The sequence below is a fragment of the Dermochelys coriacea genome, chromosome 3 (assembly GCF_009764565.3).
Source record: "Dermochelys coriacea isolate rDerCor1 chromosome 3, rDerCor1.pri.v4, whole genome shotgun sequence".
Taxonomy (NCBI): domain Eukaryota; kingdom Metazoa; phylum Chordata; order Testudines; family Dermochelyidae; genus Dermochelys; species Dermochelys coriacea.
Genome location: NC_050070.1, coordinates 135281755 through 135296791, shown reverse-complemented (window position 1 = coordinate 135296791; position 15037 = coordinate 135281755). Strand labels below are relative to the sequence as shown.

General features: G+C 38.4%; 1 protein-coding gene across 8 annotated transcripts in view; it reads left to right on the top strand.

The window, feature by feature from the left end:
- TARBP1 (TAR (HIV-1) RNA binding protein 1) overlaps window positions 1-15037 on the top strand; it is a 101261-nt gene that overhangs the window by 36870 nt on the left and 49354 nt on the right. For all 8 annotated transcript variants that reach the window (XR_005291952.2, XR_006280106.1, XR_006280105.1 and 5 more), the window contains exons 9-14: window positions 1094-1183; window positions 4523-4661; window positions 4964-5060; window positions 5307-5482; window positions 9352-9449; window positions 14000-14161. Coding sequence is in view for 5 of the 8 variants with exons in the window: in XM_043511386.1 (XP_043367321.1) it covers window positions 1094-1183; window positions 4523-4661; window positions 4964-5060; window positions 5307-5482; window positions 9352-9449; window positions 14000-14161 (762 nt within the window). In the remaining 3 variants the exon portion in view is untranslated. The remainder of the gene's footprint in view (window positions 1-1093; window positions 1184-4522; window positions 4662-4963; window positions 5061-5306; window positions 5483-9351; window positions 9450-13999; window positions 14162-15037) is intronic.

Here is a 15037-nt window from a genome sequence, read left to right as displayed (position 1 = left end):
ATTGAGTTCAATTTATGTTTTGATTTTAAAAAAAACACGCTGATGTATATAAAACCTACATGATATAAATACATACTTTGATTGTATCCCTCTTTCCCACCATTCACGTGTGTCTCGCCTTTTTAGATTATAAACTCTTTGGGGTAAGGAATGTCTTCTTGCTAGGACAATGCATAGCACATGGTGAAGACTACTACTAATTAATAATACTAATGTATTGTTGTTTATTATTTATCTGCCACCGTAGCTGTTAGGTGATAAGCAATTTCCTGTTAAGTATCAATTCCCAACCAGTGGTATTTGGAGAACTTACTATTATATAGTTGCTGGCCTTTTTTATCCTCTAAATCTCTTTAGAATAATCTAAAATTACTTTCTTTCCTAATGTATTTCCAAATAAGCAATTGCTGTAGTTGCCATAAGGATGTCATATGATCATCAGTGAGAATGGAGGTGTCCATGTGACTGAATGGAAGGGGAGTGCACACTACTCTTGCTTATGCCTGATAGCCACATCAAAGGTTCTCTTTTGTATTCTCCACCCCATTTTCTTTTGTTTGCTAATGCAGCTGCTTACTTTTTCTCTTTGCTGTCTCAGATTTTGCTGTGGCTGACCATGAGCTGACCTGTGCAGGGCATCCTGTGAAAAGGCAGAAACAGAAGAATTAGTCAAGGGCTTCTAAATATCTAAAATTAATATAACTAAGGTTGTCCATTTACACACCCCACTTAAAAAAAAAAAAAAAAAAAGAAAAAGCCATCAGTGAATACCTTGCTTCAAGCCATTGATTCTCATTCAGTGTACATCTCTATATAGGTACATCAGACTGTAGGAAAATGAGCTGTGTCCCCTGATTAAGTTATGTTAGGAACTGAAAAAAGGCAAAAATGAATCTCTTCGGAAAGTTCACATCCCTGTAATACATTGAGGGTGAGAGGGAAAAGATTTTTTTTTTTTTATTGAAACATTTGCCAGATGAAAGCAAACTCTTCTCAGTTTCACACTAAAATATTACGAGTGCGCATGTGTGTGTGTGTGTGTGTGTGTGTGTGTGTGTGTTGGGGACTAATGAACCTTAAATAATGTCTTTAGGAGAAAGTGTCACTTCCAGAGATTTCAAGTTTTCTCATGTCTCTTAGACAAGAGGAGTCCTTAAGCAGAGGGACGGTACTGTGGATGGAGGTGAGAATTGAAACTGCTGCTGGTTTTGTGTTAATCAAAATGTTCTGTGTTAGACTGTACTGATCTATTGGTATTAGTTATAGCTAATGTTTTAATTCTCTAATACTTTATGCATGTGAACCAATTTTCAGTCCCTTTTGTACTGGCACATCTGGAGCTTCTGGTACTGAGTGCTAATTTATTTGTGCTTTGTAACACGTAACGCTAAGGAGGAGATTAATTTTAACCCTCAACCTGCTATCCTGCAGGTAATTAGTTGGAAGATTTTAATATGCACCTTCATTGTGTGAGAAGGTAAGGAAGAAGGGGAAGGTTGTTTTTTTCTTTTCTTCTACAGAGCACCTGAATTCTGCACAAGAGCAGTTTTCTCCTGAGGGCAGAGCTTCTGTTGCACTTCAAAGCAGCGTAAGAGCTGGAGCTGAGCTCATACCGGACTTGTATGCCCTGCTTTGCCACAGCATTCTCCAGAGAGATAACATGAGCTAATTTGTAACTTTTGTATTTAGCCATATCCTAGTGCAAATCAGAATCAGTTCTTTCATGCAGACTTTTGGTGCCCAAATACTTGTTCTATAAGAGACTTCCAGGTATCCACAGTGCCAGCCTGCTTTCTCCCTTGCCATTCCCTTGGCTAGGAGGTGCATCAAATTAGTACTGCAACTGTATGTTATTAGCTTGGGACTCACTTCTAAATAATTTCTTCTCATCTTGGATACATTTGCAGCATTGTCTTTGACCAAGCTGCATATTAGACATTTGAATTTTTTTTTTCCACAGTTTGTTATAGTTTTTACTGCTACTTCTTGTAAGTATTCTGCTGTGTGTGCATTTCCTGATGTATCAATTGTTTCTGTGTGGAAGACATTCCCTTCTTCTGTTGTCACACAAGCACATACAACAGGATCATTGCGGACATTGCTCCACCCATCAAAGCTCAGTTTAACAATTTTACCCTCTAGACCTTTTGCACACTGCTCAATTTCTCTTTCATACACTTTATCCAGCAGTTTGCCTGTGACATCTGCTCTGTTGGGTGGACTGGTCTTAATGACTGGACCATGTTAATGAAGTGTGGGTTCTCAAACATACGGGAAGGAGAGTTTGTTGCATAAACAAACTGGGCAATTTTTTCATCAATTACCTCTTTTTGTAATCTGCTGGTTCTTATCACAAACTTATCTATGGTTGTTTCTGGATGATGGAGATTTTTTTTCCTTTTTGCCCCAGGTGATATACTGTGGCTATGTGACATACACAATGTGACAAAACACTATCATTGGCAGATAACTCTGAAACTATAGAAAATGATGGTGACCTTGAAGGTGGATAGTCTTCAGAATCCTGTATGTTGAGGATGGATTCTCCTAAACCAAATAAGTCAATGCAGTTATTTAATTATTATTACCATACTCCTCATTTAGTATTACTCATTGCATTCACTGACACTCAGTGCTACTTTAAAGGTGAAATTGTAAAAGGAAGATCTGTCTATTTCAGCTATTTATTTTTTTATCACAACTGCATATAAAATGACAGTACCATAGAGTAACAACTATATTTTTTATTCAAACATGAGAATTGAAGAATATTCCAGAAGGAAGACAGGCAGTCCTTAAGGAAGGAGTATGAAATAAAAAATAGTTTACCAACCTGTAGATCCTGCATGTTCAGACTTGTTCCTTTCATCATCTTCAATGCAGCTTCCTCCTGAGAAGGAACACTTCTCATGATGTTGTTTCATTCGGGCAGCCAGGCCTTACATTTCTTTGTTGCACTGTTTGCGTTATGCGTGCATGCCTGTCTTACCCACAGGTAGAGGAACTTCATTAAAATATTCCCAAACTGAATCTCTTTTACAGCCTGCTGCAATTTTAGGTTTTCCCTTCTAGTGAGAGAATGGTATGGTAGATCTCAAATAAATCAATGAAGGCTACACTTAGAAAGACCTCAAGACTTCTGGAATGTGCTGCTCAAACAGTTTCACTTTTATTTCTACTGCCTGTCCCGCCCTTCTCACTTTTATCTCCAGACTTCTTCTCCTTGTCCAGATCTATTCTGCCCCCAACAGTCTTCTATTCGTTGAACTTTTTGAAGCTTTGCACTTTTAGAGAGAGGTAAGGGATTGACTCTGTGTACGCAAATTTGCAGAGGGACAATAGAATTGAGGTCTGTTATTTCTCACCTCTGTATATTTATTTATTGAAAAACATTTTTGCTATTAACAAGCATGTTATCTCTGGAGACACAAATCCACAGTTTGAGAACTGCAAAATTAAGCATCTCTGATGGTATCTTCTAGACTGAACACTGAGTCCCATTGGGTAGATAGAAAGATTAAACTAAATAATCTATACAGAAGCCCCTGGAACCCCATAAGATTGGGTCCCTAATCCATGAAATATTGGAACTAATTTACAAAGCTTTTCTTAAACATTACAGGAATATATTGTCTCATACTATAGAATTAGAATTTATAATCCTTATTCCATGATGAGATATCTTTTAGCTATAATACATCTTTAGATTGGATTTTTTTTTTGAGGGGAAAAAAACCTATTTAAATAAAAAAAAATCTGATTTTTTTTTTAAATCATTGATTTTTATTCACCCTGGATAGCGGATATAGGATTTGTTTGCTGGAGTAATAAACTGTTTTGTCTTGTCTTTAAATTTGCCTTCTCTTCAGAATGATTATCTGCTGTACCTGTCTTTCCTTTTTCATAGTTTTGGAAGTATTTTCTGAGGCAGTGGGTGTCTGGGAACCTCTTAAAGGGCCAGTATTTGGGTGCCAAAGAATTGCATGAGAATTGCCTCCCATTTTCGTTTGTGTGGCAAAACCCAGCATTTACAAGAATAACAGAACTCCATTCCCAAAAGAAGACAAATTTGCATGTAAGATTAAATTTTTGCTTTCCATTTTGAATTTTAACTCTCAAAATACACATCACAACCTTTAATGGGCACATTCAGCCACGGAATTAGAAATTTAAGTGAAAAAACATGGAAGAAGTAATCTTTGGACTTAAGAACGTTCTGGCTGAATAAGTAGATATAGCTGCATGTGATGGCACAGCAGGTTAATGAAGTAATGACTATGCTCGGCATCTGTTCTACTCTTGTTTAAGCTTTTGGTACTCATAACAAGCACAGGATTTTTTTTTTTTAAATAGTGCAGGTTTCTTCCTTTTTCTACATATGTATCAAAAGTGTATTAATACGTATACCACCATACATATTTCTAGAGAATTTAAGCATATTGGATCGTTTCGGATTACTTATTTTCTTCTATATACCCTAAGTTGGCAAAAGTGTTTAAATAGCAACATTTATTTCATTTAGCTTTGCTATTGGCTGTATACTCATGACAGATGCTTCAGAAAGTCCATAAACTGCCAGGTTGAGCATCAAGAAAGATCTTCATTAAGTGTATATGTATGTACTCTTGTGGAAGATTACCTTAAGGCACCTGCATCCAAAAGTAAGTTCAGTTAATCTTTATGAATTAATAGCTCCTAAATGCAAAAAAACAAAAGACTGGTAGATGCTCTCTTATGTAGTAGGTAGAGGATGAAAATGAATCTGGTTTAATTTAAATTTATATACAAGAATGCAAAATGTTCATTATTAATATTTATGCTGATATTTTGTACATTGAATTCATGAATCATTTATATATCACTGCCTGCTGCTAATAGGATTGGAAAGCTACATTAACAGTTAAAATTACCATACTGAGATTTAAAAAAAATATAATGGAAAATTTAAATTCTCTTTAATCAGGAGAAAACTGCTTTATGCCTGACTGGTTTGAAGCTAAGCTTGTTGCTACAATGATTCTGCTGGCTGCAGATGTGGAGGAGGTGAAGAATAAACACAGGCAAGTAGGAATCTCATCAGACTTTTTTTTTTTGGGCCTGTTCCAAAGCCCACTGAAGCCAGTGGAAAGACTCCAGTTGACTTCAGTGGCTTTGGATCAATCCGTAGTCAATTGCCTTAGAACTTGTCTTGTAAAATTTTCAAAAGTGCCTAAATCACTGTGGAATCTAAGTCCTAGATTTTCAAGTGACTTAAACATGTAAGAAAAGTTCACAGAATATTTGTTTTTAATTTTTGTTTTGTGCAGCAAAAAAAGCAACACTGAACGGGTTGAACTAAAGTCTTTCTTGCACCCCCTTCTGGATGTCTTGTTGAAACTTGGCACTAATGCTTACATACCAACACTGAAAACTGATAAAAGTCTACAGCTACTGTTGAAGCTATTACAGACCTGTTTGTTAAAACAATCCAGTCCACAAGATGGTTAGTGATATCTTTAGTATATTGAATCCTATATAATTTATAATCAAATTAAACTTGTGGATATTTACTACGGTAAAGGGACATTGTCAAGCAATGTCCATTCATAAGTAATGTACATAAAAAAGTTTATAATCAGGGGCATGCCCTCCAAATCAGAAACTGTGGGCCCAATCCTGAAGAAGCCCTTCTGGCGTATCCCACCACTGCTTGTGTGTTGAGGATGTAGAATGCTTCCAAGAAAGCACTTGGCATCCTTCAGGATTGGACCCACAGGTATTTAGAACCTGGATAACATGAACATATTATAAGTAACTATGAGCCCATTCTTTGGGAATTAAGCCTGCAGAGTTCATAGCAGTCCGTGGGATCTCCCAGGAGACTGCTTTCACTTTGCGGGATTGAATTCCAAACTTCTTTTCTCCTTTTAAATGCTTTGGTATCAAGACATGTAAGAAAAGAAAAGCCACTCTTTTTAGGTATGACCTGCTGTGTTTTCATGCTTCTCTTTTGCAGAGTAAAGCCAAGTAATAAACTTAATTGCCAGAGTTATGAACTGACCTATTTGCTGATTCACGAACAGGGAAATACAGTAAATGTCCAAGTTGGGTTGGCGTGTTTACCATTTAAAAAAAAAGGGAGGGGGACACAATGTATTGAAAGGGGAAATCTGATACAAACAGGTTCTGCTTTTCAAGCTTGTACCGTGATGTTATTAACAGTGGTGAATGCTTTGTCTTTAAAAAAAAAAAAAAAAAAAAAAAAAAGTACAAAAATGAACTTGATGTTCCTTTCGAAAGGTGACTGCATTATTGGCATTTTCTTACTCAACAGATCTGCTACCTGTGTTTATTGAGTCTGCAGACTTTAGTGTTGAAAAATGACTTTTTACTAATTATTATTCTTGATAACCTTTGAGGGCCAACAGAACTATGGGAGAGTTAGCTGGATTCTGTTCTAGGTTGTGGTTTATCAAAATAATTCCTAAGTTCCCTTTGCAGAATTGTTATTACAAGTAAAGCATGAACCAAACAGCATGCAAGGGGGAGTTATGGTGCAATAAGTGTAATAATTTGATGTAGTAACAAAATTACAATGTTTAACCTTGTGAACGAACTAGAGATGTGCACTCCTATACAAGCAGTCAGCTGAGCCATTTTCAGCCATGTTAATAAATAGAGAACACTGATAATATAGTTTTGGAATATGTCCATATTGTTTCTGGCATTTGGCAGTTTTCCATTTAATTAAACTGTGTTTTCAAAAATTAAATATCAGAGCAAGATTTGGCTGTTAAATCTCCAGGAAGGGTACCAGGCTTTCCTCTGAGCTTGCTCTTTGGTGTAATTCTAAGGTAACACAGAAAACCTTGAAGAAATCCTCAAAGGTATTCTTTGAGAATCTCTGCTGGGAGCTCAACCTGTGCTTCATAGATGTTTATTTCATAGCAGGTCCAATCAGATAGACTCCACTTTAATGTTTTGTTATCCTCCCTGTGTTCTATTGACTCCCCATATGTTGGTGCAAAAAGAGCATGCAGAGGCTTTCAGTGCCATCTCCGTATTGAAGTATTGTTCGTCTGACTTTCAGTGCCACTGTGGTCTCCCTTGAAATATAGATTGAGGTACGTAGGTGGTGAAGTACATTTTGCCACATTTACCCACTACAGCCCCTACAGTAGTAACATACCTATGTCATTTTCTACGATTAAGTGCCATACAAATGTATTGTGTGGCACTATGTCTTGTACATATTTTATCGTAACCTTCACTAAGTAACAAATGCTATTTTCCATTATAATCCTATGCTCTTATTTGTTTATAACTTTCTGAAAATAACTTTTTAGTTATTGAAATCTTCCATGCTTGGTCTCTACGTAAAGATGAATTACTTTAGAAAGCTTCAAGAAACTCTCTTTCAGCTGTTGTGTATGCAGATGTGTTTAAGAAAAAAACATAAAACTTTTTCCCATTGTATGTTACATTAGCGATTGAATTTGGAAACTGAGCATTCTAAATAGTCCTCATTGAAGAGTAAGCTCGTGACAAAGTTTGGGGAAAAAATGGGTTGGGAATTTAATAATGTTATGAACATTTGAAAACAGTCCAGCTCTTTATCTTTCATCTTTGCAAACTTCACTAAACTTTGATCACTCACAAGAAGGAATATAACCCACTTCACTCTACAACATGTGGCTCTGTAATGCTATGAAAGTACAAAGTATTTTAAGTACCCTTATTTTAATCATTTAAAAAGAGCAGATACAATGCTAGATCGAAACAAGGAGCAAATCGATAGTTAGAACGTGTCTTTCACATAGTTGCTTTTCTGACTAGAATCCCACTTTAACTAGCTGTGCGTACAAATGAAATATATCTATCTTTATGTGTCTATTGAGAGACATTGGGCCAGATTGTGACCTTACATCTATCCCTGAGTTTGTTGCAGCAAGGAAAGAGTTCTGACTCTGAGGGGGAAAGAGTTCCTTTTCTCAGCTTGCTTTGTTTTTGTACTAAGGGAGAAAGTATCTGCTACCGGCAATTGTAGTAGCAAATTCTTCTCCCTCTGTGCCAGGTCAGCTGTGCTAACTGGCATATTATGGGAACAGAGCCAGTGGCCTCTCCATCCATTCCCTGGTTACCTTTGCAGAGGTAAAGGAGGGCTAGTGTCAGTGGTGCCTGCTCTTGTCCCCATTACATACACTGGTGTTCCAGGTAACCCAACCCGTTACTTTTCTGCATGGGTGCATTGGACAAGTGACAGTCTTGCCTATGGTGATCTTTTCTGATGTGCATGCTCATTCTGCAATTTGCATCCAACCATAAATGTGTTAAACAAATATTATATATATAATTTTCCCATACAAGCAAACTACTCCTCAGTGATGTATATGATTATAGTAGTTTTGGTTTAAAACAGGAAAGGTGTATTTTTTTTCACTTTCACTCAACTTTAAAAGCAGTTGAAGGGATTTTGCTTGTTTTTCAGAAAAAAATGTTATATTTGTGTAGAGGCTCATTATGGAAAATTTCAGTACCAGTAATGAGGAAGTAATGAATATTTCACAAAGTTATGAAACTGTGAAAATGAAGGTTGAATGGATCCTGTTTTGCAGCCTTAACTTAAATTGCTGATTCAAGACCGAGAAACTTCTGTAGTAAAGGTCAACAACCACACACACATAATTTGGGCATTAGAATACTGTAATATACTATAATAAAGTTTGAGAGTTGTTCTAATTACTTTAGGCTCTGATCCAGCAAAGCATTTGAGTATGTGCTTTAACTTTAAGCACTTGAATAATCTCATTGACTTTGAGATCTCTCTGGTGTTTATTCAGTCAAATTGATTTCTGATAAACATAAAAAGCAAACCAATGAACTACAGGTTTATTTGGCCATTAAATTGGACCTACTAGTTTGAGATTTGATCTGAAACTCTGAATGCCCTCCAGATTTATTGATTAACACTTGAGAAGATTGAGGGATTCTTAACATCAAGATTTTAAAAATTTTTAAGCAGCAGAGCTTTGTGTGTGGCCTTTAAGATAGAAAGCCTAACCCTAAAAAGATAATCATAAACATTTCTTGAAACCCCTTATATTCTGTGCACCATTTTATAGCCCTCTAACCAAACAGATGAAGATCTCCTCAAAAAGAGAAGTAGAACCCACTGAAATAGAATAGTATACAATAAAACAATGAGCAGTCATTTATACTGAATGATCAGAGGCTTAAGAGAACTGTAAATGCTTATTCCTGTATAGCTTGACATTGTATGGTAACCTGATTTAATCCACTTTGTATATCATATATCTCTAACACAAAAAAGTACATTGTTTTAATAGTGCATTTGTTTTGTTTTCTGTATAGATGTGGTGTTAAGTTTTCTCTCTAATTCTGTTATGACTGCTGCAGAAAGTATTCTGGACTTTGTCCTCAGAAGACTCACTACAAGTGAGTTGAATACTGTAAGTATTTACTGTAGGTACTTGAAAGACGTACTGTCTGATTTCTTGTTTTTTTCATTACAGTTCTTATTGTTAATCTGTTATACACAGAATTGGCAGTATTTTTACATGTTTCTAAATGAAATATTTCAACACGCAGAAAATCATCTTGGATAGAAATACTTTAAACACTTTTTATGGTTTTTGATAAAAGCCTACTGAGACAGATATCTGAAGTTTCTTCCAGTAAAGGTAATTCAGCAAAGATTTGGTTTACCTCAGCCATCAAACTGATTTGAAATTTGGCACAGTGGGAACAGTTCACTATATTAATTGTCACTGCTCTGGTCTAAAGAAATCCTATACCAGAGGTACTGAACTGGTAGTTTCGAGAGAAAGTTACTTGACAATTTGTTTTAATAGTACTGGTCAACATTTTATTTTCCCTCTCCCTCTTTACTGTATTCAGTAAATGGCTAGTTAAAATTTAAAGAGTTTTTTATGGTGGGGTTTCACTGAGAGTCCTAAAATGAAACCCGAGAAGTGCTTGTGATATTTGACTTCTTAAAAAATTGCTAATAACTAGTTTACTCTTGGGGGAATTCTGCGCTACTGCAGAATGCAGAATTCCCTATTTTCCATGCAGACTTTCTGGCTGCCGCTAAGGGCCACTGGAGCGCCCAGCCTGGCAGGGCTGGAGGCTGCATGCTCTTTGATCGTCATTCTCCCAGGACGGGAGAGGGCTTGGGAGACCCAACTAGCTCTAGCAAAGGGTGAGGAAGGGCGGGGGGCTGCACTACACCATGTCCTCCAGCAGGACAGTATAGAAGCTTGGTGGAGTAAAGGGTCTGGTGGGACTGGAGTCTGGGCTGGGGGCTGCCCTTCGGCTGGGCTCTGTGGGGAGAGGCGGGGTTGGTGTCGGGGCTGCCCCGCGGCTGGGCTCTGTGGGGAGGGGGGTAGTGATTAGGCTGACGGGGGTGCCCCACGCGGCTGGGCTCTGTGCAGGGGTGGGGCTGGTGTCTAGGCCCAGGAGTGCCCTGTGGCTTGGCTCTGGGGGGAAGGAGGTGTGAGTGTCTGGTCCGGGGGGGGGGGGTGCTCCATAGCTGGACTCTGGGGAGATGCGAGTGCAGATGTCTGGGCTCTGGGTGCCCCACACAGCCCCTCCAGCACCCCCCAACTGGAACTGGGTTGTTGTAGGGGTTTCTTTAACACTCTGCTCCTGGGGGAATCTTTTTTGCTGTTTGTATTGTTGATGGGTATTTTAAAATAAATTCCCAAAATAATTGAAACTGGAGTGATTATATTGTGTAGTTTTGACAACTGAAATATGCAGAATTTTAAAATAGTATGCGCAGATTTTTTTTATTTTTTGGTGCATAATTCCCCCGGAGTACTAGCTCTCTGTCTGTCTTGAACACACAAGGCGAAACTAGTGATAAACGGTTCATGGGAGAAAGACTAAAATGAGACATAGTCATGAGAAGAAATGTAGTATAGCTGAAGGATGTAGGTTTTCAGGAGAAGAGAGAGGGGCTTGACTGACAGAGGAGAGCTATTCAAAGCATAGAAGGCAGTATAACAAAGTACAAAGCTAGAGAGTGAGGAAAGAGATAAAGCAAAAAGATGAGTGGGTTGGGAGAAATGTGGGGAGTTGAGTGGCAATAGAAGAGTAGGAGGAAATGAGATCAGAGATTTAAAGGCCTTTAAGGTGAGTACAAGAAGATGAGCAGTGTGACAAGAGGAAGGTGACTTCAGCAGATGCAATTTGGATAGACTAGATGGGGAGAAGTGAGAAGATGAAAAACAGAAAGGAGGTTACTGTAAACAAGATAAGAGATTGTGAGATCATGGGCAAGAATTTTAGCAGTAGTTAGTGGCTACTCAGAGGATAAAGGGAGAAAGGTCCAGATTCAAAATAGCATTTAGTGTCTAAGTCCCAGGTTCAATTCCCCATTCTGTGCCAGAGCAGGAGAAAGGATATGAACAGGAGTTTCCAACACCTTTTAGGAGAGTGCTCTAACCTCTGAGATGGTTTGATATGGGGCTCTGTCAGTCTGTCCTGTTGCAGCTGTTCCACTGTGGATAACTAATGAACAAAATATTGGACCTTGGGGGTCTCAACTCCCAGGACAGTGCCCTAAGCACCAGGCTACAGAGTCATTCTTTCTCTCTCTCTGGCCCAGGGATCAATTAAGTATTTATCCCCTGTGGAACAACCTCAACAAGTGAGATTGAAGGAGCCCACATGAGAATATCCCATAGCTCAGTGGTTACTGCACTCAGCTGAGCAGTGGGTGGCCCTAGTTTGAATCCTTTCTCTCCCTCTGCTTCAGGGGGAATTGAACCCAGGTCTCCCTCATCCCAGGTGAGTACTCTAATCATTGGGCTAAAAGTTATAAGGTGGGAGTTAGGCACCTGCCTAACTCATTCTCACAAGAAACACTGTTAGGCGCTTATGCCACCTGACTCCATGAGAGGGGAGCTATAAATCGCTAGCAGTGATAGGCACTTCCCTGCAGCCTGGTCTCAGCACTTACCTCTCTGAGAGGAGTGGGATTTAGCACACATTCTTCTCATTGCTGTCTCCTATTGGCTAATTTAGGCGCTTCCTTGCCTAATTTGCTTGATTTTGTAAATCTTCATTCTAAGATGCCTATTTTTCCCCATTTGTTGTATAGGGAGCCAAGGTGCTTAATTCAGCCTTTGTGAATCGCAGTTTTGTCCCTGTCATTTTCTAGATACCTAAAAGTGACACTCAGTGTCACAATGCCTATGTCCCTTTGTGAATCTAGGCCAAACTGGCCAGTGTAGACTCCAAATAAGAAAGTTTCATGGGAAGGAGAAAGGGACAGGAAGTGACTAACATGGAGGGAGGGAGAAGTTCATAGCCACTTACAACACTTGCGGGAGTGCAAAAAGACGGTCTTTGTAAGAGGAAGGTAGCAACAGAGGTTGAGGCATCAGAAAAGAGCTGTGTTTCAGCAAGAGTGAAGAGGTGGATGGTAGCAGGAAAATAGAGGTGGTGGATCAGGGTGAGCATTTCAGCAGTGGAATGGGAGTTTGAGAGGGAACATAATCAAAGAGGGAGTGTGGAGTATGGAAATAAAACTGATATTGAAAGACTCCAAGAGGGGTTCATGATAGAGGATGGGATGAAAAGGGGACCTGAACTGAGACAAAGACTAAGGTTGAAATGAGAAGAGGATTTGTGAAAGTGAGAAAAGGAACATAAGAATGGCCATACTGGGTCAGACCGGTGATCCATCTAGTCCAGTATTCTGTCTCTGACAATACCAAAGCTTATGGGGCAGTGTACAGAACAGACCAGTTGGAGAGATCCGCCCCTAATCCATCCCCTACTGGCTTCTGGCAGTCAGAAGTTTAGGGTCACCCCAAGTCTGGGTTTGCATCCCTGACTATCTGGGCTCATAGCCATTGATGGACCTATCCTCCATTAATTTATGTAGTTCTTTTCTTGAACCCAGTTGTACTTGTGGTCATCACAACATCGTATGGCAAGCTGTTCCATAGTTGTGCATTGTGTTTATAAAAAAAAAAAAGTACTTTCTCTTAGTTGTATTGTACCTGTTGCCTATTAATTTCATTGGGTGACCCTTGGTTTTGGTATTGTGGGAAAGAGTAAATAACACTTCCATATTCACTTTTTCCCCACCATTCATGATTTTATAGATCTCTATCATATCTCCCCTTAGTTGTCTCTTTTCTAAGATGGACAGCCCTAATCTTCTTAGTCTCTCCTCAAGCCATTCCATACCCTTTTTGTTTCCCTTCTCTGAACCTTGTCCAGTTCCACTATATCCTTTCTGAAATGGGGCTTTCAGAACTGGACACGCTGTTCAAGATGTGGGTGCACTATGGATTTATATAGTGGGGCATTATGGTATTTTCTGTCTTATTTTCTGTCCCTTTCCTAATAGTTCCTAAAGAAGAGAAGGTGTTGCCTCTCTGGGAGTATAGAAGGCGGTAAAGTTCATGAAAGTACACAATGGGTGAAGAGAGGAGAAAAAGTAGGTGGTGTTGGTATGATGTGGTGTGGAGTAGGAGAAGTACGTGAAAGGGAGCGCAGAAGCTAGAAGCCAGAGAACAAATAGAGGAGACATAGTGGGAAAGTGAAGTAGGCCTGGGGAGAAGTGTGTACGCTATTTTCTTAGGACTCTGTGGTGAGACATCTGCAGAAGAAGAAAAAGCAGTGGTCCAGTTATCAAACAGCTGATTTTGCACTGACAGCTTGAAATGATATATGGACCCAACAGGAAGAAGGGCAGAGCCTATGGTCAAATGGAGGGGAAAGGAAGTTTCTAGTAAAAAAAAAAAAAAAAAAAAAAAAGACTGGAGATGCCTTTCATAGTTCCAAAGTTGCTGTTGATTGCTCCGTGAACCCTGAGGTGGAATGGGGGAGCCTGACAGGAAGGGAGAGAAGAACGTGTGTTTAGCCACAAGAAGAAAAGGCTGTTCAACTGTAATTGTTGCTGCTGCTCCTGCCTTTTTCTAGCTGTCTCATTTTCATTTTTTCCCTCTTTAGTGACTTTACTTACCTTCTTCATATTTAGATTTCAGATCTGGATCGTTGTAATTTATACTTAACATTATTGTCAGACCTGGTGAATTTGTGCTCAAAAGCTGGCTGGAAAAAGGGGCCCTCCATTTGGAATTTCATCTCTTCTCTGATAAATGCTTCTATTCAAAATCTGCAGGAGACGGGCAATGAACAGGTAATTTGACAAGGGGTAATGGCATAACTATATTACACAAATATTAATTAATATATTACTTTACAGAAAACTCACTTGTGTAATTCATCTGCAGTGTTATGTTGCAGTGAAACACTCTGTTTCCCAAAGGACATTATTAGTACCCTAGTTACTTATTAAAGATACACAGTTGCTATATAGCTAAAATAATGCCTTGGTGGCAATAAACACATTTTTCTCAAATAAGATTATGTAGTGCTCAAAGACTTTTTCCTACAGCTCACGAAAGCTTATGCTCAAATAAATCTGTTAGTCTCTAAGTCCTCTTTTTTTTTTTTTTAAGTAAAATGTTGGATAGCTTTGAAAATAGAATTAAATTGAAACCCCATTCCCCAAATGTTAGTATTAATATAATATTAAATTTGAAGGTCAAGAAATTCCAAAAGCTAACATTTTCTGTTGCAGTGTTCATTCCCCCCATGTTTTATATCCCACAGTTATATATGTTATGTGTAGAGTAATGTGTTAATATTTTCATTTTTCAGCGAAAGAGAAATATAAAATATTAGATGTGAATCATGGCTGAATTCATATTGTTAGAGGAACTTTAATTTTTGGAATTTCCAGACTTGAGTTCTTGATCTAGAAGCATTAATGCTCTGTCAAAACGATTTTGGGGGGATTTAATTTCCTGTGCGTGTTTTTTCTTGCTCCCTTTTAAGTTAGTGGAAGTTTAATGATTACTACAATGGGAGCAAAATGTCTTTAACTGAGCTATGAATGCATGCAAAGTGCATCTTTAAGTTGGTTGTCTAGGTTTAAGGTATATCCACTATAGAGTATTCATTCATCTCTTTCTTAAATCAAAATATTTTTCTCCCCCAAGCAAAGCAAAGA